This window comes from Notolabrus celidotus, chromosome 11, assembly GCF_009762535.1.
Source record: "Notolabrus celidotus isolate fNotCel1 chromosome 11, fNotCel1.pri, whole genome shotgun sequence".
Classification (NCBI taxonomy): Eukaryota; Metazoa; Chordata; class Actinopteri; order Labriformes; family Labridae; genus Notolabrus; species Notolabrus celidotus.
Window position 1 is genome coordinate 6,674,877 of NC_048282.1, and position 23,415 is coordinate 6,698,291.

The 23,415-nt window shown below is 38.6% G+C and overlaps 1 protein-coding gene across 4 annotated transcripts in view; it reads right to left on the reverse strand.

Moving 5' to 3' along the window:
• The window catches only part of mib2 (mindbomb E3 ubiquitin protein ligase 2), a 72,313-nt gene that overhangs the window by 35,184 nt on the left and 13,714 nt on the right, over nucleotides 1-23,415 (reverse strand). For all 4 annotated transcript variants that reach the window (XM_034695997.1, XM_034695999.1, XM_034695998.1 and 1 more), the window contains exons 2-3: nucleotides 12,729-13,127; nucleotides 10,433-10,604 (exon numbers count right to left, since the gene is read on the reverse strand). In XM_034695997.1, coding sequence (XP_034551888.1) covers nucleotides 10,433-10,604; nucleotides 12,729-12,951 — 395 coding nt within the window. In that variant the 5' untranslated portion in view covers nucleotides 12,952-13,127. The remainder of the gene's footprint in view (nucleotides 1-10,432; nucleotides 10,605-12,728; nucleotides 13,128-23,415) is intronic.

Consider the following 23,415-nt stretch of genomic DNA (forward strand, 5'->3'; position numbering starts at 1 on the left):
ATCTACAGTGTTTCCAATAATTAAAATAAATACAAACCCTTGAATGAGAAGGTGTTTACAAACTTTGACTGGTAGTGTTTATATATTTCTCTTAGCATAACAACACATTTTCTACGCAGCTTCAGTTTAGTCTCACCTTCACTCACAGTGAACAACCCCTTTAAAGTGGACTAAAGAAGGCAGCAGTTTGTTACTGGAGTCTCAAGGATGGACATGTTTAAATCTGCATGAGCACATTTCTTGTGAGGAATGAGCCCAAAATTCCAGTGAACTCACTAGAACTAATTTCAAGAGAAAACTTGAGGTCCTTCTAGCTCGAAGTCGGGAGAAAGTACTAGAAAAAAGTTCCTCCATTAGCAGTGGAGATTGGTTTGATGTGCCTTAACCGTGGCTACAGGGGGGAATTGAGGAGGTCAGCGGCAAACAGTGCAGCTTGATGTGCAAGAGAAGGATTAGGCAGCGAGTGGACCCGACAGGTTGCCTGGAACTGCGTGTGTGTTGTTTGTGTGCTGAAGAGCCGATTAACCAGCTGCATACCAACCTTCTCCTCGTAAACATATGGTACACGCATATGCTGCCCTGAGCACTGTCAGCATGCACACACAGCCTCTCTGTACAACACCAGTGTTAGACAAATGCAGGACACTGAGAGCCATTCAGAGCACAGAGCAGAAATCTAATCTGGAGTTTAGCTTTTAGCCTTTCAGTCGTACGATTCAAACATGAGACTTTAAAAACAGGGAGGCCAGCTGCTGAATATTTAAAAAAGAAGATTAAATCTCATCTCTACTCTTAATCTTTGAACAGCTTTGACTTTTCTGTGAAAACATTTTTATAACTTTCCATTATACATTGAGTACTAAAGGACTTGTTCACCAGCAGTCTTTTTTAGATCCTATATTCTTATTTTCATCTTTAAAATGATTATCAGAAGATTTGTTTTGCTTATGTAATGTTTACTCTGTGTTCTAATTATATCTTGTTAATCTCATGTCAATCAAGTGTTTTCTTTTTTCACTATTTTTAGCTTTATCTTACGACTCTTACTGAGTTTGTTTCACAATCAATCACATAGTTATAATGATACATACAGGATTTTTCTGTCTACTTATATTTACATCTCTTTTTAGTTTTATTTGAAAGCAATTTTATTTGCATTTTCAATGAAAAAAAACATGAAATTAAGTTTTTAAATCCATTATGTTATTATTATATTATCATGTTATTATTATATTCTAACTATTATCTAACTATTATTATTATTATTTATTTTTTATATTCTAAATTTTATATTCGAATTATATATTATTATATTATTATCATTTATTCTAAATTATCATATATTCTAATGTTATATTCTAATTATAATATAATACTAATAATAATAATTATATTATTATCTATTATTATTATTTTATTATTACTTATATTATTATATTCTAATTATTATAAGGATTGTAACACTGACTTCATCAAAAGCCATATCTGTGTGAATGGCAGTAACAAACAGATTTAAAGAGGACTCAGTAATGTGACAACAGCTTCATGTGTAAGCAGTGTTTGTTTTTACACCTGGTATCTAATACCTCTCTGAAAGGAAGTTGAACATGATAACATGCTTATCTCCACAGCTGAGGATGTTAGCATGCTAATCCAATTAAACGTGTTGTTACTACAACAGGACACTAATGTACAGTGTGCATCCGGCTCAGGCCTCACACCATGTTTGTGATGGTACAACTGGAGTGTCAGCACAGCCACTTCCCATTGTCCCCTCAGGACACAGTTAAAGCTTCTGCCAACAGCATGTCTATAAACTACAAATAGATCTGCCCGGCTGAAGCTGCTATTAAACCCTCACACATGTTCGGTCCACATGAAAGGAGCCCCTCTTAAGTACACTAAACCCCAACCCCAGTCCCTTCAAATAAATCACTGCCGGCAAGTAAACAAGTCCCAGTCATTATGAAAGCGAGCTAAATTTGACTTTACAGGCAGATATCAAGAGCGTCCCATGACTGTCAGATTAAAAATTAAGTCTTTTGAAACCCTTTCAGTAAAATATGGGTCAGCGTGGTCTGAAAATAAAGAAGCCCTGTGTGTTTGACACCACTACTGTAGTGTGCTCATCTATCTGATAAGAAAAGAAATGACTTTCATGTGATGTTCTCCCAGATGAACACACTGTCTCTCTGATCACTAGTCTGTTTCACTGGATGTGAAAGGGGTCTTTATAGAGGGATGGAGAGGGAGGGGGTAAGACTCAATGGTAAGAAAGGGTGATTTCATGCCATTATGATGAAAACAAAGTGAGAATTATGTTGATCAGAATCCTGCTTGTGAATGTAAAATCCACAGACATTCACGTGTCTCTTCATCGCTTCCAGGGAAGCTGGAGTATGACTAACTAGGGACAGCTGCTGCTGATGCAAGGGGAGAATAACTCTGAATCTTTCAGTAAAAACGATGACAGCTCCTGCTTATATGTTTTTATACGAGTGGCCATGAGAACTAATCTGCATATGTTCTCTCTGAGGTGTGTGCTGATTATTATGTTCTGTCGATGTGGAGCACCTGGGCCCAAAGCTCCACCCAGGAAATAAAGCCAGCTTCCTGCAGCCTCCATCTCTCTCCCTCTCTCTCTCTATTTAGCAGTCTGCACCGCTCTGTTACAGATTAGTGTTTGTGTTATTGTACTGCTCAACAGCTCTCACTACTCTGTCCATGTTCACACAAACACATGCACACTAATGATGCTACAGACTTAAAACACCTCATATCTGTTGTTACCTTTCAGTTTATCATTTACCTTAGCAAGAGGTGTCTCTCCCCATGTCATCACGGCCCAGGAGCCGGGTTATGACAATTTATTATATGAAATGAATTATACACTTAAATGTTGTTATATCTAATGGCCCTGTCACACCTTGACGGTTTAGCCAGTGTTTTCCCGACGTATCAAAATGCCTCTAAACACTGACATACGCTGAATTATTAATGTTTTTTTCAATGTTGGGCGTATCCATAGCATATTCATAACTTTTGCCCAACTATAGTCCACTTCTGCAAAGTGCGCAGCAGTGTAATAACGCAGATGAAGTGTATAAAAAGGCTGCCGCTCGTTAATGACGATGTATTAGATGCACTTCATTGGTGATTAAAAAGGTGTGTGTTATTAAAAACTCTGCAGTCTCTCTTTGTAAGAACATGATGAGCCGTGGAGAGTGTTAGAGAAGTGAAACCTGCAGGAACACAGCCTCTGCTCTTTACAACAAGTTACACTTATTGACTGCAGTGCTTTCAAAAACGTCACATTTTGAACTTCATTTCACCAGCGTGCTTCAGCCTGCTCTTAACTTATACAAAACGTATCTATAATTTGTGAAACATACACCAGCGTACTCCCCAATTTTTGTATACGCCGGCATACGCTGGCTAATTCGTCAAGGTGTGTCAGGGCAATAAAATAGACTTAAAGAATAATCACCAACACAGTTATTACAGTTACTACTTCATTTCATAAAAACTCTACAGTTTATGAAGATAGACTGGGTTGGTTAAAATTCATGTAACACAAAAGCACCATGAAGAAAATCAATTTATCCTATTCTGTTTAAAACTCGAGTGAACTGTTTTCTCTATGAGCTTTGGGATGTATCAATTCAAATAGGACACGGACTGGAGAAGGGGTGATTATTATACGTGTGATTTATTAAGCCCTGCTTGATAATAAAATCAGCAAATACAAATAAAGTCTGTCTAAATGAGTTCTCAACATGAGCCAGCCTCGCTTGGAGCCAGATATTTTGACTTTCACTGGTGTTCCAGCCCAAAGACAATAAACATGCTCCATGTAAATGTCTCAATCAGAAGGAAGAGTCCCAAATAAATGACAGGCTGTTGAAAGTTTTTCATAGAATTATGTTGTTATGAAAACGCAAGTTTGTTTTCAGTTTTTGAGGTTTTAAAGGCAAAGTGTGAGCCAGCTTACAGAGGCCTGCACTGCGAAGTGAGTTCAACATATCCCAGACATAATTTCCTGATCAATCTAGAGTTACCCTGAGCGCATTCACATGAACAGAAAGGGGGAAAGCAACATTATGACCAATCACAGACACGGACAGTCTGCCTTAAGCAAATCAATATAATTTTCAAACTCAGAGCTCTGATATTAGAAAACTACCAAGAATTAATCCAGACTAACATCAGAACAGCTGTGTTTGCGAAAATGAAGGAAGAACTAAGAGATAAGACAAAATCACTGAGAGTTAATGATCTAATGACATCTTATTTCCCTTCATTACTGCAGATAACTCTGTTTATTCCCTGACAGTGATCTCTCTCTCTGATTTAATCCTGTGTCGTGTGTGACAGTGTTAGATGTATTATTTCAGCTGCAGCCCTGACAGTATCAAACTGAGCGCTGTGGTTAAAGGACTAATCAAAATGACAACATGATTCAAAGTGAAGCATGCAGTTTTATTTTATTTTTAATACAGTATAAAACTTCACCAGACACACCTTTTTTAGACTCTGTTTCAGTATGATGTCAGGAAAGATAATCAATGACTGTCATCAGTAGTTTTTATGTAAAATCAGACAAGTAGACAAAGTGTCCTGCTCGTTTCTCTCACCTCACTATCAGCTCACAGAGCTCCATGATCAAGCAAGCTGATAAGTCTCTGATCCTGAACATAACCTGCCCCGGAGCAGGTTAGGAGTTCAGCGTGACTAACCATGGTGATCTACCTAGATAAGGAGTGAACCCCTGTCATAGTACTGAAAATCCAGAGTTAACCCTGAAGCTACCTAACTACAAATCCCACTTCGTAGTATACCCCTCAGGGGCACTGTGTACGTAAACATAATGGCTACTTTTGCACTGACCAGGTAAATAGAGCTAAACAAGCGCGCTACAGAGGATTTGTTGAATAGCTTGGTGTTAGAGGAGATGAATTTATAATGTGTTTGACATTTTTGAATTTTAGAAAAACTGCTGACATTGAAGAAGTGCTGGAATAGTGATGTGATGATGCGAATGACAAATTCTATATTCACAATGTGAGGAATGTGTAAAAAACTCAGATGTGTGCCAGTGTATATCTTGTATAATTTTTTCTGCATTTTAGTTTGTTATGCATTATTTTTATCATTTTTTATTATTATAATTATTAATCTTTTTTATTGTTATTATGATTATGATTTTTTTTTTATGTCATTTATTTTTTAAGGTTTTGTCTGGAATTTTCTGCAAATGTAATCTGACAATGTAAGCGTTACTCTTATTTATTTAATTATCTATTTATTTATTCATTACGCTTTGTGTATGTGTTTTATGTGCATAATATTAGGCCAATATTTTTTTTGGCATCTGTATGTTTTGATACGTTTTGTGAATACCCTGTAAACTGCGAAAAATCAATAAAACATATGTTTACAAATGTATAATATGTTTATCATAAATAATAAAATTGAAAGCATCATGCATATAATCACCAGATCATATAAGAACACATCTCATGTAAATAACTGACTAAAAATCTTCCTTCCAAATAAGTTAATTAGAATAAAAACTGTCTGAATGTTATCACAGTCACCGTTAGATGAATTGAAGTATTGAACATGTACTATTGAAAAAAGTCACTGATGAGCACCAAAGCACCTTCTTCAAAGGTAATACATACTCAATACAGAAGTTAGGAGCAGTGATGAAGATTTAATTCACACCCCACCGCATTCTGGCTTGATGACAAGCTGAGTCACTCACTTCTATGCTGTTTATAGACTTCAGTATACCATTCATGTTGCAGACTTCATAAAAATAATATTCCTGAGAGCCATAATGGAAGCCGGCCCAGTGTTCCATCAGTGACGTGGAGCCATTCAGAAGTGCTGCAGACAAAAGAAGCTCCGGTTTCTCAGCATCATTCAGATTAGAGAAGCTAATTACAGCAGACAATATCCATCCCTTTAAGATGAGCAGCTTCAATCTGACTTCAATCTTCAGAGTTTTATTCAGATTACTTGTCTTTATGGATCATTCACAGAGTTCCTTTTTCAGCTGTTGTTTATGTGATTGATTTTGATTTAGCTCTGGTTACAATACATGCATCTTCTGTTGTGACCTCTTAGATCGCACACTTAACCTGTAAACGTTAACCAAATAAAACATAATTCTCCCTGAAGGTTTAACTCTGTATTCTGTATTTAAACTTGTACGTTTAAACAGTTGCTCTGGTATAAAGTTGCCTCATCCCAAAAATAAGTCAGGAATGTTTTAAGACTTATTTTTAGCTCTCTGGCTAAAGTGTGATCTCAGATGTCACGCATCACTCCAGCAGCATCAAAGTAAGTCTGATTAAAGATGTGGATGCTTACTATGGCAGTATTTGACATATCTATATGTATTAAGCCAGGCTGCAATGTAAACATGATATAAAAGAGACAAACTTATCTGATCTGAATACATTTTCACTTAAAACCAAAACCATCTGCTTAAAAACACTGTTACAGGTCCAGGGTATGAAGAAACATGCCCTTGTCAGTTGCAGTAAACACTCAAAGAAAACAGGACGCTGATGTAAGCTTGGGGCTAAGAGTTAAATGTAGGCGTCAAGCATTTCCACCAGACAGCAGTAATAAAACACTAAACCAACTAAGAAGAGTAAAACACAAAGGTTTCCGTTGAGCATCCGAGAAGAAGAAAATAAAAAGAAGAGACCAGAGCAAGTCTGGAGTGCGAGAACAAGAAAGCTTCATCAAACTTCGAATGTCATCATAAACGGATATTTGTGTTCAAGCAAACGTCGTTTTGGAAAGGTTTTGAAAAAGAATACTTTAAGCCAAATAGCTTATGACTGGCAAATAGTCTCGTACCAAGCTGGTTGCCAGGCTGACGCTACAAAATTTAACATAACAGGTAGCGTCATCTAGCTAACTGAGCTAACGGTAACAGTAAGATAAGCTTTCATAGATTAAAACCACAGACTGTATAAATAATGGACGTAGTATCCGTGACATCATCTGTTCCAAAGCGCTGTTTTGAAGTCAATTGTCGGCGGGAGCCATATTGGAAATGCTGAACTCAACCTAACTTAGTGTGAGGGAGAGAGGCGGAGTTTGAGCCTCCTAGCCAACAGCCATGTGTTCCTGCCTGTCAGTCAAGTCAGTCATCTCCTTATTTGGGCAAAACTCGTAATCTTAATATCTTCTGAACCATCGTGTTAGAAAAAAATTCACCCCGTACAGTTTGTGCTGATAGAGAAATGAGCTATTCAGACTACACTCGTTTTTTGTACCAGCCTGTAAACATGTTTATTTCTGCTGTAAAGATCGTCTTCTTTGAATGGGTGTGTATGTGGTTTCTGGTGTTTCTGCAGCCAGCCTCAAGCAGATTCTCGATGAATTGCAGATTATAACACTTCCACATGGGCTTCATATTTTGAGACCGGAGGTTGCCACTTGATAAAAAAACAGATCAGGGCGGCAGGTAATGAGCCTTTTTTATTATCAAATGTTGATACTAGCTGCTGCACGGTTGTCTTAACAGTATATGCCATTACCAGAGAGTTACATAACATTAGTGTTGACAGCTACAGCTTCAGCAGAGCTATTATACTATTACTATGAACTATTATATTATTATCATTAATAATGTATTATTAATTGTAAACCAAGGGAACATGCATGTCTGAAAACATCCTCTTATTGCATTAAATACAAAGTTGACAGAGAATGTTTGTGCAGTTTTAACAGAGGGATGATAGTTGCTGTAAGAGAAAGGATTTTGTTTCAACCCCAAAGAAGTTTAAAACTGCTGATGCAAACAACATCTGAGCCCCAATGACAAATCAATACTTCTGAAGGTAAACTGAAGCAGGAGATGAAATGAGTCCGTATGGTAAATGATTACAGCACTATTTTAATTCAGCATAATTTCCAGACTGGCCCACAGCTTGAAGTGAGCTCCACCTCAATCCAAAAAAAACTGTTAACAATGTCCTCTGTATTTGTTCAGGACGTGGTGACAGAAAATGAAATGAGGAAGTGAAATGAAATCAGCAGAAGGATGAAGTCTAATGTCATGACCGAATCAGCATTTAGAGCTATAAAGAGTTATAAAAATGTCATTTGTCTTCCTTCTGCTTATAACACCGTCTTAATGACATGCTAGAATCAGTGTTAGCTTTTACAACTGGAAAGAGTCTGGAAGTCTTAAACCTCACACAAAGGGGCTTTTAAGGGGATTTTTGATGCTTCAGTTGAGTACACCATCAGTTTGGATGGTAAATGTTGTCAAGTGAAGCTGTGAATTCTTCAGCATATGCTATATTGACAGAGCAAACTGAGTTCCTGAGGAGCCGTGCCAGCAGCGCCTGCCCTACATATACCAAGCTGCATTATGTGCGAGCTGCTATAGACCGCTCTCGTTCTTAAAATTAAATATGAATATCCGGAGGAGCTAAAACACTGTGAGATGTAACTTCCTTATAACTATTTTTGAAACCAAAGTTAAGATCTGCAGAAGTCAAACAGTCATGACTCTTTAGAATCCCTGGTTTCACCATGTCTTGGGTGGCAGGATCAGGAAAATAAACCGCACAGAAATGGACCTGGACCAGGCCAAACTATAGAGGAAATCTGGGTCATACATATCACCTCGTTAAAAGGAGAACAGGCCATCCAGCTGACATTCAGACGGTGCCTGAAGCCGTTTGGAGCTTTACTGTGAACTGATGCAGAAGAGTGGATTCTGAAGGGAGAGCTGGATACACAGGACACTTGGAATCAGCTCACTAAACATTTATCCACTGCAAGGCCAGGCGGGATTTGCCTAAGCTGACTAAACACAGAAACAACTGCACGTTTTGTTTTGATGCAAATCTTGCTAAAAATGTCTGCCACTGGATTAAAACTATTTCAAAGTGTGTGCAGACATGGCACAAGGCTCCTTGTTTCTAATACCTTCAAATGAAGGACTTACCACAGAAAGCCTGTTCACTGTTGGTGTGAAAGAGCCAAATGACCACAGCCTACTACAAGCTTTAGCTGAACTGAAACTCCTTCTGCTGTATTCTGCTGTGACACATACACAATTCTCTCGAAGCAATGTCATCCTATCACAATGATGGATGGTTATGCTAAGGGATAACAATGGTAGTCTTATTTGTAGGTCTTTCTTTCCTTTAAAAATTCAAAGAATCTAAATATGTAACAGTCAAAAGTTCATTAAAACAGAGATAAAAGAACTAGGACAACATAAATGCTCTTTTGGATTGCAGAGAGCACTAAACCTCAGTATAGAATACAAATTATTTGAATTTGCAAATAAGACAAAGAACATTTGTCAACACAAGTTTTAAAGCCTGAGGAGACGCTCATCTGGACAGGTCAGGACATTCCTAGTTGTTTCCATAATCCTTGTAAGAAAAGGATTTCACTGAGTCTGTGGTTGATTAAAGTAACAACAGGATCAAACACAATAACTTTGCAAACTTTGAGTTGCTACGACACAACAAACATTATTTTGGTTGGTAAAATGTAAGAGTCACGTATCAGATGCCTCAAACACTACTGCTATAGAAACACAGGTACAGACATTAAACATGCCTCCTTGAGACCGGATTCAGCGTCTCTTTGGCTCCACGGAGAGGGCTCTTTCTGGTTTAAATGAACACACCTACGTTTTCCAATTAGCTTATAAATTCTGTGTTTTGTAAAGAGATTTCAGTAACATCTGGAAAGTAACTCAGAGGACATCCTGCTCTTGATGTCTTATTATGCATCTAGTACTTTGGAGTTCCTTTATTTTTATTTATTTATCTATTTATTTATTAAGTTATTAAGTTGTTATTATTATTATATTTCATATATAAATATATATATATTTCTTTGTTTATTTTTGTGTCTTTCTGTGAAGTACTTTATAACTTTGTTTAGAAAAGTGCTATAGAGATAAAGATTATTATTATTATTATTATTATTATTATTATTATTATTAATCTTATTACTATTACTATTATTATTATTATCATATTATTATCAATATTATTATTATTATTATTATTATTAGGATTCATATTATTATTATTATTATTATTATTATTATTATTATTATTATTATTATTATTATTATTATTATTATTATTACCCTGACCAGAGGAAGCCCACATGTCAGTGTAACAAGGGAAACTTAGCAAACCCTTATGAATGCACCAAACAGAAAACCTGATGATTTCGTGGCCTACATTTGTAGGCATGTACAGACAGGAACCTGACTACTGGAAGTTTGTTTGGGAAATTAACAAGTTAATTAGGTCTTACCACCTTTGAGATTAACTGGATTTGAACAAAACCGGTTAGTCATAAAAAAGACAGACATTTGGATTTCAATGAGAAAGCCTGGTTGGGGATTTGGCAGTGTAGTACTCACGGCTGGGAGTGTGCCGTCTCATAGCGCTCGAAAGCGTGGCCCAGGTCGTGCTTGTTGTTCATGTAACACTGGGTGCACAAGTCATAGTCAAAACACACTTTGCACTTCCATCGCATTCCCATGATGCCATGCTTCTTGCAGCTATCGCAGATTATGTTGGAGTGGCGCACACCTGCAGGGGAAAGAAGAGAAATGAGTGGATACTCCGAATGTCCCGGGTTTCTATCCCTATTCTGTTTGGTTAAAAACAAAGTCTCAGGAACTTGTCATGTCCTGTAGAGTAAATAGGACCTTCAATGTATCTGTGATATGCAGGTCACTGAAGCATTCAAGGCATATGTCATGTCCTTACGGTTGTAACTTTTCACAATGGCTAATATCATGAGATGTGGAAGAACTGAGGCACAAACAGCACGACAAAAATACCCCCACCCCCTCAGCTCCTCATCTCTTCTCCTCCTCTTCGTTCGCTCCATTAATTGAAGGGCAAGCTTCTGAGGCAGAAAAAATGTCGCTTTAAATGGAGCAAAATGCTAATGAGTCCTGCATTAATGTGTGTGTGTCATTCAACTCTGAAATAGAGCTGGATGGCTGACCATGAGAGATAGACTAAACCGCGTCAGGCTCTCTGTGAGAATGGAGGAGCAGGCAGGAAATATGAAAGATAAACACGTGAAGAAAGCTTTTCAAGAAAAACATGAGACCAGAACGGCCAAAAGAGACGCTTTGTTCTTCTCAGCTGCTAGCATCTAAAAAAAATCAATTATTGTTGCTGAAAATAAACTTCTAAATTTGACTGAACTGCTGAAAACTCTACCAGACCAAGGATAATGATGTTAGGTCAGTCTAAAGTGATCTCAGTGTTATCCAGTCACTGAACACGTGAGGTAACAGATTCTCATGACCCCAACAGCAAAGGAAGGTTTGTGAATTAGAGGGGTTTATTATGGTTTCTATGATCTGAAGCATGCACGCAGCTGGAGATTAAATTACCTGGAATTTTACATTAAATTAAAACAGACAGGCAGATAAGGTTGAGATACATCTGTGTAGCGTAAACTAACTAAAACTATATGAAGTGTGTCACTTGCTCCGTCACATTCCTAGCCATGTTTACTTAATTTTGGAGATGTAACCTGATGTTCAATGTTGTCTTCATTTTGCTATTTTGGGATTTCGTTTTATCTATTTAGACAATATTTTTGAACAACATTGTATCTGAAACATTCACCCCATCTCATTGAAGAGGAACAGTAACTTTCTGTCTGAAAGCCCGAAAGGCAAAAATCTGATCTTAGCTAAACGATATCAGACATGGGGGATGAGGTTCCAATGTTGCCTTCACCTTACTTACTTTATTTATCTATTAACTAGTTTAAATTTTAGTCACTTTTTAAGTATATGCTGTCTTATTTTAAAATATTATAGACACACATATCATTTATTCAGTCAATTTTTATTTTGTATATATTTTCTTTAACAAATTGTTGATTATTTATTATTTATTTAGTTATTAATTAGATCTTAAATATTTAGGATTTTTGCAGATTACCTCTCAGCATTTTAATATTTTATTCTGTTTTAATTTGCTGTATTTACTTTTTTACTTTTAATTTATTCATTTATTTATTTATTTTAAGTATAGCATCTTAGTTTTTTTTACTAGTTTAATATTTTAGTGTTTTATTATTTTATTTTATTATTTTATTTTGGTGAGTTTAATTTCCTGTGTTGAGTTTTAACATCTTATTTTAGCTCCAGTGTTTCCTCATTAAGATATCACTAGAGTGTTTCCTCAGTTCGTTCAGCAACTTATTTCATTTTTCATTTATTTATGTATTTTAATTTTACCATTATTATTATTATTTTTGCATAGATCATTTTCTTAACCTTTGGATTGTGGGTGGGTTTGGGGTCGAGCTGGGGTTTGGATTAGGAAGGGGGGTCTTTTAGTTTTTTTTTATATTTTTAATAATTCTATTTTTATTGTTTTTATGTACAGCACTTTGTGTTGCAAAATCATTGTATGAAACGCGCTTTACAAATGTAGTCTGATTGATTGCTTGATTGATAAGAAGATGGAAAAAAAGGGACCAGAAAATAGGGGATCTAACTTTCATTGGTAGGTGAGAAAGGTTAAATTGCAGTGTGAAACTGTCGGGTTGTCACACCTTGAAAATAATCCAGTTCTTGCATATCATCACTTTAATGCACGTTATATAGAAACTCAGGTATCATATATGCAGTTAAACAGAACCATAGGTGTCTGTTATGACCTTTTATCATGAGCTCTTACCAATCTGGGCGTTGTCATAGAGCAGCAGGTCAAAGGAGCCCTGGTAACCAGTGCGGTAGTTGGTCCGTGTGCCACTGTCCCACTGCACCACCACGGTCTTGTCTGGTGTGGTGGTGCTGCCCTGCCTCCCGATCTCCACCACAGTGCCTACGTGGCCCTCTCCATCGTCCTGGTTTCCCCATTTCCAGTCCAGGCCACGCACCACGCGCATGCCCACCTCCATGCTGCCTCTGCTGGGGCCTGGCCTGGAGGCTGAGTGACACGGCCGGGGCCTGGCAGCGCTATCAGTTCCGCCGCTGCTGCGCCTCCGGGGCTTTTGAGGGGCAGAGCTGGCTCGTGCAGATGATATCGCAGGAAGGGACGGCACCAGGGGGGTTTCAGGGAACAGATCAGGGGTGACTGGAGGTGAGGGAAGAGAAGATAAAAGTTTAATTATACACAGGAAAAATGTAGCACCGATTCACCTTCACTTTCCTCTGACACCGTGTTTAGGTCAGGATGCTAGAACGCTGAAAATTGTATTTATGCAGGAAATCTCAAAACAAGAGTCTCAGCCTCTCAAATGATCCGCAACTACAAAACAAAGATAATCCAGGTGGCCACTGGGCTGTGTTTCATGGAAATTCAATAGTTTGATAATCCATTAATCCATTAATACCAAATGGTGTAGTTAGCAGAGAAATGACTGAATGCTATAATTGGCTGCTGTCAAATAGATGCTGATGGGTAATAAATTATGTTGCACTATCCATTCAGCATAAACACACAGCAGCTTGTTTATCTAAAGTTACATTCAGGCAGGAGAGATAAAAACAGTTAAAGTGTTATAATGCTGTCTTCCAAGTAGGGATGGACAATCATTTTTGAATATTCGAATATTCGTTCACTTTCTGTTGAAGTATTGTTTCTGGCGGAGAAACTCTACAACCAGGGCTTTGCTAGCTAACAGAGGAAAATGGCTATGAACCAGATTTAATGTGTCACACTAGGGATGGGCAATGATTTTCGAATATTCAAATATTCATTCACTTTGTAAAAATGGAAGAGTTACTTCGAATATTTTTTCATTTTAAAAGTAAAACTTTTCAACGTTTTCCCTGGTGCCTGGTTGTAATACAGTATTCCTGCCAGACGGTGGCTACAGAGCATCTTAAAGCTGTTTGCTGACCGTATTAAGTAACAGAAGAAGAAGAATGCTAACTTCATTAAATAGCAAAAGAAGAAGAAAACATTAGACAGTTGCAGTGATTTTCTCCATTTCTGAATTTCACACTATTACACACGTATTGAATAATCGGCGAATTGATGCCATTATTAAATAGTATTTTGGCTTGAAATGCCCATCCCTACTTCCAAGTTTGCAAATAAGTGGTGCTAACATTAGCAATTGCTAGCTAACAAAGATTCACACCTTTCTTATCAGCTGGAATAACTTAATCAACTTTTTGGAGGCTGATTGATAAGGAGTGATAGTGAACTGGTTGGATGGTTGCAATCTTGGAACAACAGAAGCATACTGCAATACAACCAAACAACAACCTCTACTGCAGCAAAATGAAGCCAATGAGGATGTGCAAGTGAGCGTCCAAGCCAAGAAAACCTTTGTCGAGCAGAATTAAACATGTTCACAGCCAGGTATAAATCACAGTTCTGTATTTTAAACTGAATTTGAATATCAGTGAAAACCATGCAGCGGGGTGAATCTCTTATAATACATTCATTTTCCTTTATATCAAAACTATTATGTATTTCACCAGGCGTGATTAGAAGCATGGCTGATTTCACAGACAGATGGGTGTGTTGTTGTGGTTTGACAGTCGCCAAGGCTATGACCCAAACTTTTCCTCTTAGGCAATATTTCAACTGAGCAGAAACTTAGCAGGAGTCGGTATTTCAGAAACTAATGAGTGACATCCCTGAGACTACATTCATGTTTTATACAGTCTATGAATATGACAGCATCTGAGCATCCAACACAAGCATGACCTCAGAGCAAACAACCCCCGCGTGGTATGGATATTAGAGGATTTCTGCACTAATGAAGTCAATGAATGGATGTAACAAAGTTAGAACGCACAACAAAATCCACACTGAACATCGCTGATCTTTGACAACTTGTAGAAATGTCTGGGTTGGTTCCACTTCTTTCAAACAAGCAAACAAAACACACAACCTGTGTTTTGTTGTCAGAGGCAGCTGAGGGACTCAAGAAGCAACATGCCATATGTCTCATTAATTTGTGAGCAGTGTTTTTCCCTTTGCTGGTGGATCAATCACTGGAGTCCTTGCTGTGCATCATGGCACACTTCTGGAGAGAGCAGCTGGACACGGCTACTACGCCCCGCTGCGCTAATCAAGCCCTGACCTGACACACACACACACACGCACACAAAGACAAATACACACAACTTGTAGGAACATCTTTAGCAAAACCATTGCTTCTTTTTAATGCCAACCATTACAGTCAACTATTAGCCTGATCCAGAACCAGCATGTAAGGTTGTAAGGTGGAAATGTTTATGAAGAGAAATTAACTCAAAGATAAATGTATTTTACAAATCCTAAAGAGTTCTCAAGAAGACACGAAGTCGTCCAGATCTTGTCACAAGGACAGAACTCATGAACTCACACACTCACACCTCTGACGGATGACTCGGGTGTTGTGAATGAAAGCTGCTGGGTGCTAGAAATAAAAAAGTTACCAAAGGAAGAGGAGAAAAAAGATTCATATGGCAGGCTGAGTCAGCGTTGTAGTGTAGGAAGGAACTCTTATTGAAGAGCGTGATCATCAGCACAAATCTGTTCGTGTCCATTAATCACACGTGACACACCAGAAGTACTCTTGTATACGCTCTGCAGTGTTTTACCTTATTAACAAGCTTCAAACTCGTTAAAGAAGATCTTGGTGAGACGGCAGTTCTATTTCTGTGATCAGCCAGAAAACTGCTTCAGATGTTGCAGAAAAGAAAAGCTGCAAGCTGGTGAAACTGAAGGACACTAGAAGTAATTGAACATAAGTACTGCCAGAGATGTTATTATAGAGCTCCAAATAGGACCTATATCACAGATAGAGAGTGATGATTAGATTTATTTCCTCTTTTAGAACAGAGTGGACAAGAACTCTAAGTCAACACAGAAATGTGCACAGCCTCAGAAACATACATGAGGTTATGTGGTCACAACCTTTTAGTCACCATGCTCCCAGCATGACCCCACAAACTAATGATCTCTTTGTACATTTATCTTTTTTAGGCAGCACGCAGTTCTTTCAAGAATGAGAAAAAAACAAGCTGCACCCTCCGGTCTCAAAATATGAAGCCCATGCGGAAGTGTTAAAAACTGCAGTTGGAGCATCCACTTGAAGCTGGCTGAAGAAACACCGGAAACCACTATGATGGGAAAAATACAGACATGATAGTATGTTGTTCTTTTGTTGATCAGAAGCTAGAAACATTCACACATACCAGATCTTCTGTGATTTGCATACTGCTATCTGTTCCTATGGCTGAGGTGCAGACCAAAGGGTGAGAAGTCAGGAAGGTGACCAGGAAGCAAGAGGTCGTAAAAAGCTCTCTTGTTTGTCTTACAGTTCTTTGAAGATGTTTAATGATGTGGTAATCTTTTTCTCTGAGGAGAATAAGTTACATGTTGTATCTTCACTCTGGGTCAGTTGAGCAGACCTTGTCTCGCTTGTTAGATCACTCTGCCAGCTAACCGCTTTGCAAAGCTCACTGAAGGCAGGAATAAAGTTCACAAAGACAAACTGTTGTTGTTTGAGTCAATCATTTCCAGATTTTTCCTTGTTGTCCAAACACTCAAAAATCTTTCAATTTAACTCTTAAGTTATAAGTGGCAACCTCCGATCTCAAAATATGAAGCCCATAAAGAAGTGTTATAAACTGCAGTTCATCGAGTGTCCACTTGAGGCTGGCTGCAGAAACACAGGAAACCACATACACACCCATTCTAAAAATACGATCTTTACAGCAGAAATAAACATGTTTACAGCCTGGTTCAAAAAACGGCTTGGGTCTACGTAGTTAATTAGTACGGGGGGTGAATTCTTTAATGCGACGGTTGCAGAATAAATGCCGGTGACTAACAAAGAGTATTTTGGCGACCTGGAAGCAACAGGTGAAAAAAACATGGCAACAGGCAGCGGCCAATGCAACATCATCATGTCGTAACATGTATAAAGGTCAGGGACGTTTTACCCTCATGATCTGTAAACTGGGACCTGCTTTCACTGGGAGCACGTCAATAATATGTGAGCACTTTGAGAGGAGGCATGTTGGATGTTTCCCCCTTTAAACATCATCTGTCCAAAGTTAAAGCCACAATGTGTGACTTTTACATCGTCAGTCCCTTACCTTAAAACCTGTTCCATATGACACTCTTTTCTTCACCTCCATCACTTCATATTTCAACTCTCCCACTTCAAAACAGGGGAGATAGTTTAAAAGAGTAACTTTATGTTTAAAAAGCTGATCTGCAAAAACAAAAGGGTGTGAAAATGATCTGATCAGGATTCCCTGTTTCACTGATTAATGGCTACTCGACTATCAAAGCAGTCATCAACTGCAGCCCTAAATATCTAGCTAAAAGCTCCTCACAGGATCTTTAGTTAGCATTAGCATTGGTAGTTTTTAGGACAACAACAGTGGCAGAGAGATACACCAGTGAAAGTAAATACATATAGCTGTGTCTGACCATTTGTTGAGTTAATGTAGTTCAGAATAATTCTGTAAATAACTACAGAGAAAGTCTGCAAACATGCAGAGCTTAAACTGACATCCAGCTCCATGTGAGTGAACACACATCTGATCACATTCCTCAGCAGATGGTGAAGTTAATCCATCAATGCTCTGTTTGCAATCATCATTAACCTAAACTGGAAGGACTTGAGCTTTTTTATGGGCAGTAAAAGTGGAGTAAATTATCTATGAATGTAAAAAGAAAAGAGAGTCATGCACCATGCACAGACTTTATCACAAGTGTGTCAACTGTTGTGTGAGAGCAGCCCTAAGCATGTACAACATCCTCCATGTGATTTATCTTCACCAAGAGTTTGAGGTTTAAGTGTTCAGCCTGACAATCCAGTCAGAGGTTCGGTTTAAAAGAATCAGAGAGTAACCGGGCAGACAGATGTCTGTAATGTGGCTCAGATTACACTCACACGCTTATCAAGATTACATTGTCATATTGGTATTAAAGGCATCTGCAAAAGCATGCAAACATATGGGATGTAGGGGATCAAAGGAGGGAAAGCAGCCTGCTTATGCTCCATTTTCTGTCCAAAATGACAGCTTAGCCTCTTTATACAATGGAATTATATCCCACCTAATCATCCAACATTTCAGCATGCAAACAGAGGAGCTGTCACAGGCAGTGTACAGCCTGTACGCAGCTGCCAGCACTCTGGGTGTGGACCAGTACAGGAAATGTAAAGTGAATTCATCAGTACTGAGAGTAAACTCATGATGAGTCCATACATGACTTGAAACAAGGAAGGAGGAATTGTGATGATCTTACTTGAGATGTTTCCTGTAAAACAAACCCCTCTCAAGCGTTCTGGATTGAGGAGCTGGATTGAGGACCTGTTTTTCAGGCGTAGTAGACAGAAGAACTGTTAACCTACCACCTACATTTAAAACTATTCTGCTACCCCCGCCTCCCACGCTGCTGCCCCCACAGCGTGTTGTTCCAGAGAGACTTCAGGCCGAGCACACTGATATCTTATCATCATTAAATAGACCAGAACCAGCACTGACAAGTAGACACAACACGGGGGAAAACAGGGGACATCTTTACCCACACAACAATGTCAACATCTCGAACAGAGAGCGTCTTCTTTTTCCTCTGACACATTCAAGAAGAAGCTCAAGCTGCACTTGGAAAAACATTTTGTAATAATACACTTATCTCCTTAAATCCCAAATCATCGTTATTTCATGGCGTTGACAGACGGTCCGCCCGGAAAGGAAAGCAATCCCAAAACTGCATCACAAACAGCAGAGAGCAATTACTACATACCAACAAGTCATTACCTCTTGATGAAATTCGGGACAGAAGCTTGAAAGAAACAAAGACACAGTGACTCTAAAACTTTCTGCTCAGCTTCCATGGAAAGAAGACTAAAAATAAAACCTATCAGAAGCTTTTAAGGGAAAGATGCAAATATTTTTAGGCTTCCGTCGTAGGCCACCAAGCCCCTAAATTAGAAAGTCAATTTTGGAAGACAACAAAAGTACAATAAATACAGTAAAGGCAGTTTATCTAAACTTAGTACAGTCTACTTTTCCTTCTTTAGTGGGAGGAACTTTAATTGTGCAATGATTTTGGCGACCCCTGTGGACCTCTCATCTCTCCACTGATCTCGTCCTGTACTCGACTGTTCTCTGCTCAAAATCTCCTGCTGTCTAATCAACCCTACAATTGATCCCTGATTGTGAATTTTCTTCCTGATAATGTCAGTGAGTTCACATCCTGTCTGTGTTTCTCTGTAAATTATGGTCTGTTTCAAACACCTAAAAACTCCTCATAAGAGCTTTAATTGAAAAAGGATATACTGGATATTCCTGGAGTATTTTCAATTGAAAACTCAAAATTTCAAAAATAGGGGTTCAGTGATTATTTAACATAGTCTACAAAAATGAATGACAAAACTGGTTGCCAATTAATATAGTCAGCAAATATTCTGTGACGTTATCGTGCTTTTTCATGCTGTCCATTGACATGTCATTTTCCAGATTTACATGAGGAGGGAGACGTCTCACATTCTTACCATAGACAGTATAATAAATGGACATAGTCTCCGTGACGTCATCCATCTGTTTCTGAAGCGCTGTTTTGAAGCCGATCGTTGACGGGTGCCATATTGGAAATGCTGAACTAAACCTAACTTCGTCTGGGCTAGTGTGAGGTAAAGAGGCGGGCCTTAAGTTAAATATCTTTGAAAATATCAAGTTATAGAAAAATTCACCCGTACAGTGTGTGCCGATAGAGAAATGAGCTATTCAGACCTAAACCTTAAGACCGGAGGTTGGGCACTGCTTGGTAAAGACCAAGCAGCAACCTCCGGCCGCGAGAATTGAATTGAAGTGTTAAAACTGCAGTTCATCAAGTGTCCAATTGAGGCTGGCTCCATGGAGTACCAGAAACCACATACACACCCATTCAAAAAAGCCGATCTTTACAGCAGAAATAAACGTGTTTATAGCCTGGTACAAAAAACGAGCGTAGTCTGGATAGCTCATTTCGGGATCAGCACACACTGTACGGGGTGATTTTTTTTTTAACACAGCAATTTCGTAGATATTAAGATTGCAAGTTTTTCATTATGACAGGCACAGCTGACTTGAGTGACAGGCGGGAACACTGTAGCTGTTGATGAAGAGGCTCAAAGCCTGCCTCTTTACGTCGCACTAAGTTTGGTTGAGTTCAGTATTTCCAATATGGTTCCCGTTGACAATTGGCTTCAAAACAAGGCTTCAGAAACAGATGGGTGACGTCACGGATACTACGTCCATTATTTATACAGTCTATGGTAAAGACGTGAAGTTGAGGCCTTTAGCCTCCTCGCTAACAGCTACATTCTTTTTTTCTTTAAATGGTGACTTTCAGAATAGGTGTTTTGTAATTCAATGTAATAGAAGCTTAAATTTTGAAGTGAATGACCCTGCTCTGATAATGTAATGTAATGTCCTGCCCTCTTCAGGTCAAAGTGTGAGCGTGGAGGTCAGCTGTAGCTTTAGCTGCTATCAGTTGCCCACTCACTGCTGCAGTGTGTCAAGAGACGAGCACCTATGGTTTAGGTGAAGAAATTGGGGTATTTGGGAGCTCTTACGCTGCATTGGCAAACTCTTGAATGAAACTTGGAGGCCACTCAGTAATATTTTATATCAACAACCTGTTTTTAGTTTCAAAGGAACAGTTGTGCAAAAAATACACGTAACAATCTGGGCTGATGAAACACAAACAAAGTGCTGGTTTAAACAGGGTGCACTCAACCTTCAGTTTCTGTGTTTACACTTCAATGTTTACCTCTGCATTTCCATATCTCTGTGTGTTCTTGTGTGTAACCAGCAGGCCAAACTCCAGCACAGTGCCAGTTGACTGAATGATGACATTTGTTCTCATTGTTTACTAGTAGCGGGTACAACGTAATGCTGAACCTGAATTCCCCGAAATCTGTGCTCACAAAAATGCTGCCCTGAGAAATGATAACATCAACAATAAACAGCAATGTGACTCATAAAAATAGTGAAAAACATTTTTTTAAGACACTCAGAGATACACTCGTGTCTACACTGTAGTCTAAGAAGTATTAAGTAATAGTTTAAGAGCAAATCTAATCTGCTAATTAGCATCCAAATGTGAAACAGAAGTGTGTTAAATTCATTATTTGACTCATAAGAAGTGTGACCTGCAGAGAGTCAGCTGAGTCATATGGCTCTGAAGACCGTCAAAGTGAAAATATTGGACAAATCATGGTTTATAGATGGAGTGAGGACTCAGTCAGGATTACAGCTCTCTTCCTGCAATAACAGATGGACTGGCTTCCGTCATACACACTGCTGAGGGCCAATCTGCGAGGGCAACGTCAACCTCCTTCACACAAACAAGGAGACAGGCGTTTGGCCACAGTACCTATAAACACACGGCCACAAACAAACACACAGTCCAAAATTACTCACCAATATTACCTAATTTCCATAACGTAAAGTAGCACGTACGTTAAACTAATATGTATGGTATCTTTATCATAGTAGTATTGTGATACAGCTTCAAATTATAAACTCATATATCCTTCAGAACTCTTCTTGAACAGAGAACTTATCTCCAGGTTTCAGCTAACCTGCACTGCCTCCCAGTTTATTTAAGGATTAATTTAAGAGCTTTAACTTGTTTATGAGGCTTAAAACTGTTTGGGACGGGCCTACACTGTAACTCTTTTTTTTTTTGTAAATCCTTGAGGCTTCAGTGATCCCCGGCACCCAAACTATGGAACTCCAGACCCAGGACATGCAAACTCTGTGACCCAAACAGCAGACAAAAACGGAGCACTGACTCTTCCTCTGTTCATTCTTACCATTCACATATTCCTAATTCCACAGCTTCTGCATTTGTTTTCATGTTGCCTGATTAAAAGTCACTTTAGAGGTGATTTTAAAATAGTGTCACTCTTTACACTGATGCCTTTTCATGTCCAACATGATAAAATTAGATTATCAGAGACATCATTGGTTATTTCTTTATACTGAATTTAAGTCCCGGTGTTTTGGTCAGATTTGTCATATAGAAAAGCTGAGTCCTTATTCGTAACTCACCCTGAAGTGTACATGTCCAAAGTTTGGCAGTGAGAGTTAGTTAGCAAGCAGGAGGAGTTTTGTTCCATCTTAAATATTTTTCATTTTGTAATGTTTTGTCCTCATGGTTGATACTAGAGCAGGATTAGAATAAATCAAATGCTTTCTATTGAAGTATTGTTTCAGATGGAGTAACTCTACAACCATGGCTCTGCTAGCTAAAAGGGCGAAATGTCTATGAACATGATTTATTGTTTATGCAGGCATGTGACTGCTTCACTGCTCTTTGAGGACTATAAAGTTAAATGGTGTGCATATTTATGTTATTCTTATATTTATGAGGACACACACATCACAACACCGGGGCTGTGATGAATATCGTTAACTCTGCACATCTGCTCACCTTTAGTAAGCTAACTGTGCTGGTACTGAGGTGCAAGCTAAGAAAAGACGACATGGACCTGTCCTTCAACCCACCATTATGGGGAATGTAAGATCTATCTACGATAAGGTGGATAAGGTAACCCAGCACCAGAGGGAATACTGGCAGAGTAGCATCATGCTAACAGAGCTAACACCGGACATGAACGCCACATTTGAAGGATTTCACCTGCTGTGGGCGGACAGGATACAGGAGAGCAAGACTGAACACACTGGTGAAGAAGGCCAGCTCAGTCCTGGACCCTGTGAAGGTGGTGGCTGACAGGAGAATTATGACCAATCTGTCGTATCTGACAGACTTTTTTTTTCTTTATATATTCTTGTTGGAATTCTTGTACTGTACACCTTCTTGTTTGCTGCTGTAACTCTGTGAATTTCCCCGTTGTGGGACGAATAAAGGAGACTCTTATCTTATCTAATTTTAAAGCAGAGTTTACAAAGTTTAGTCATTATTATGGGGCGTTCACAACAAACGTGAATAAAATCATTTGCATAAATGAATTAGATGCAAAGTCAATGTAAAGACACCAATAGACGTGAATAGTGGTTCAGTGACACGAATAGCGTGATACGTGCGAATGACGCAAATTATTTGTGCAAATTATTTGCGAGAGTTGAAAAATCTCCACTCCAGCGAATCTATCGCACAGCAATAGCCAATCAGCGAACAGATCACTCGGTGACATATGGTGTGACGTACGGAGGTTCATTCATCTGGAATATATGGCACACATTGATTACATCTCTTTGTGGCTTTCCTGAATTGTGTTACACTATCTACTTTTTATGGGATCAGGAAGAAACAGCATACTGTGAGGAAAATGAGTGTGGAGGTCGGATTATCTTCAAAACTGTTAAAATCTTTGTCTGTCACTTGATTCCAGATATGGGTTTTAGAAGGAAGTTAGCTCTGCCCCCTTAAGCATAACCAGTTTCCC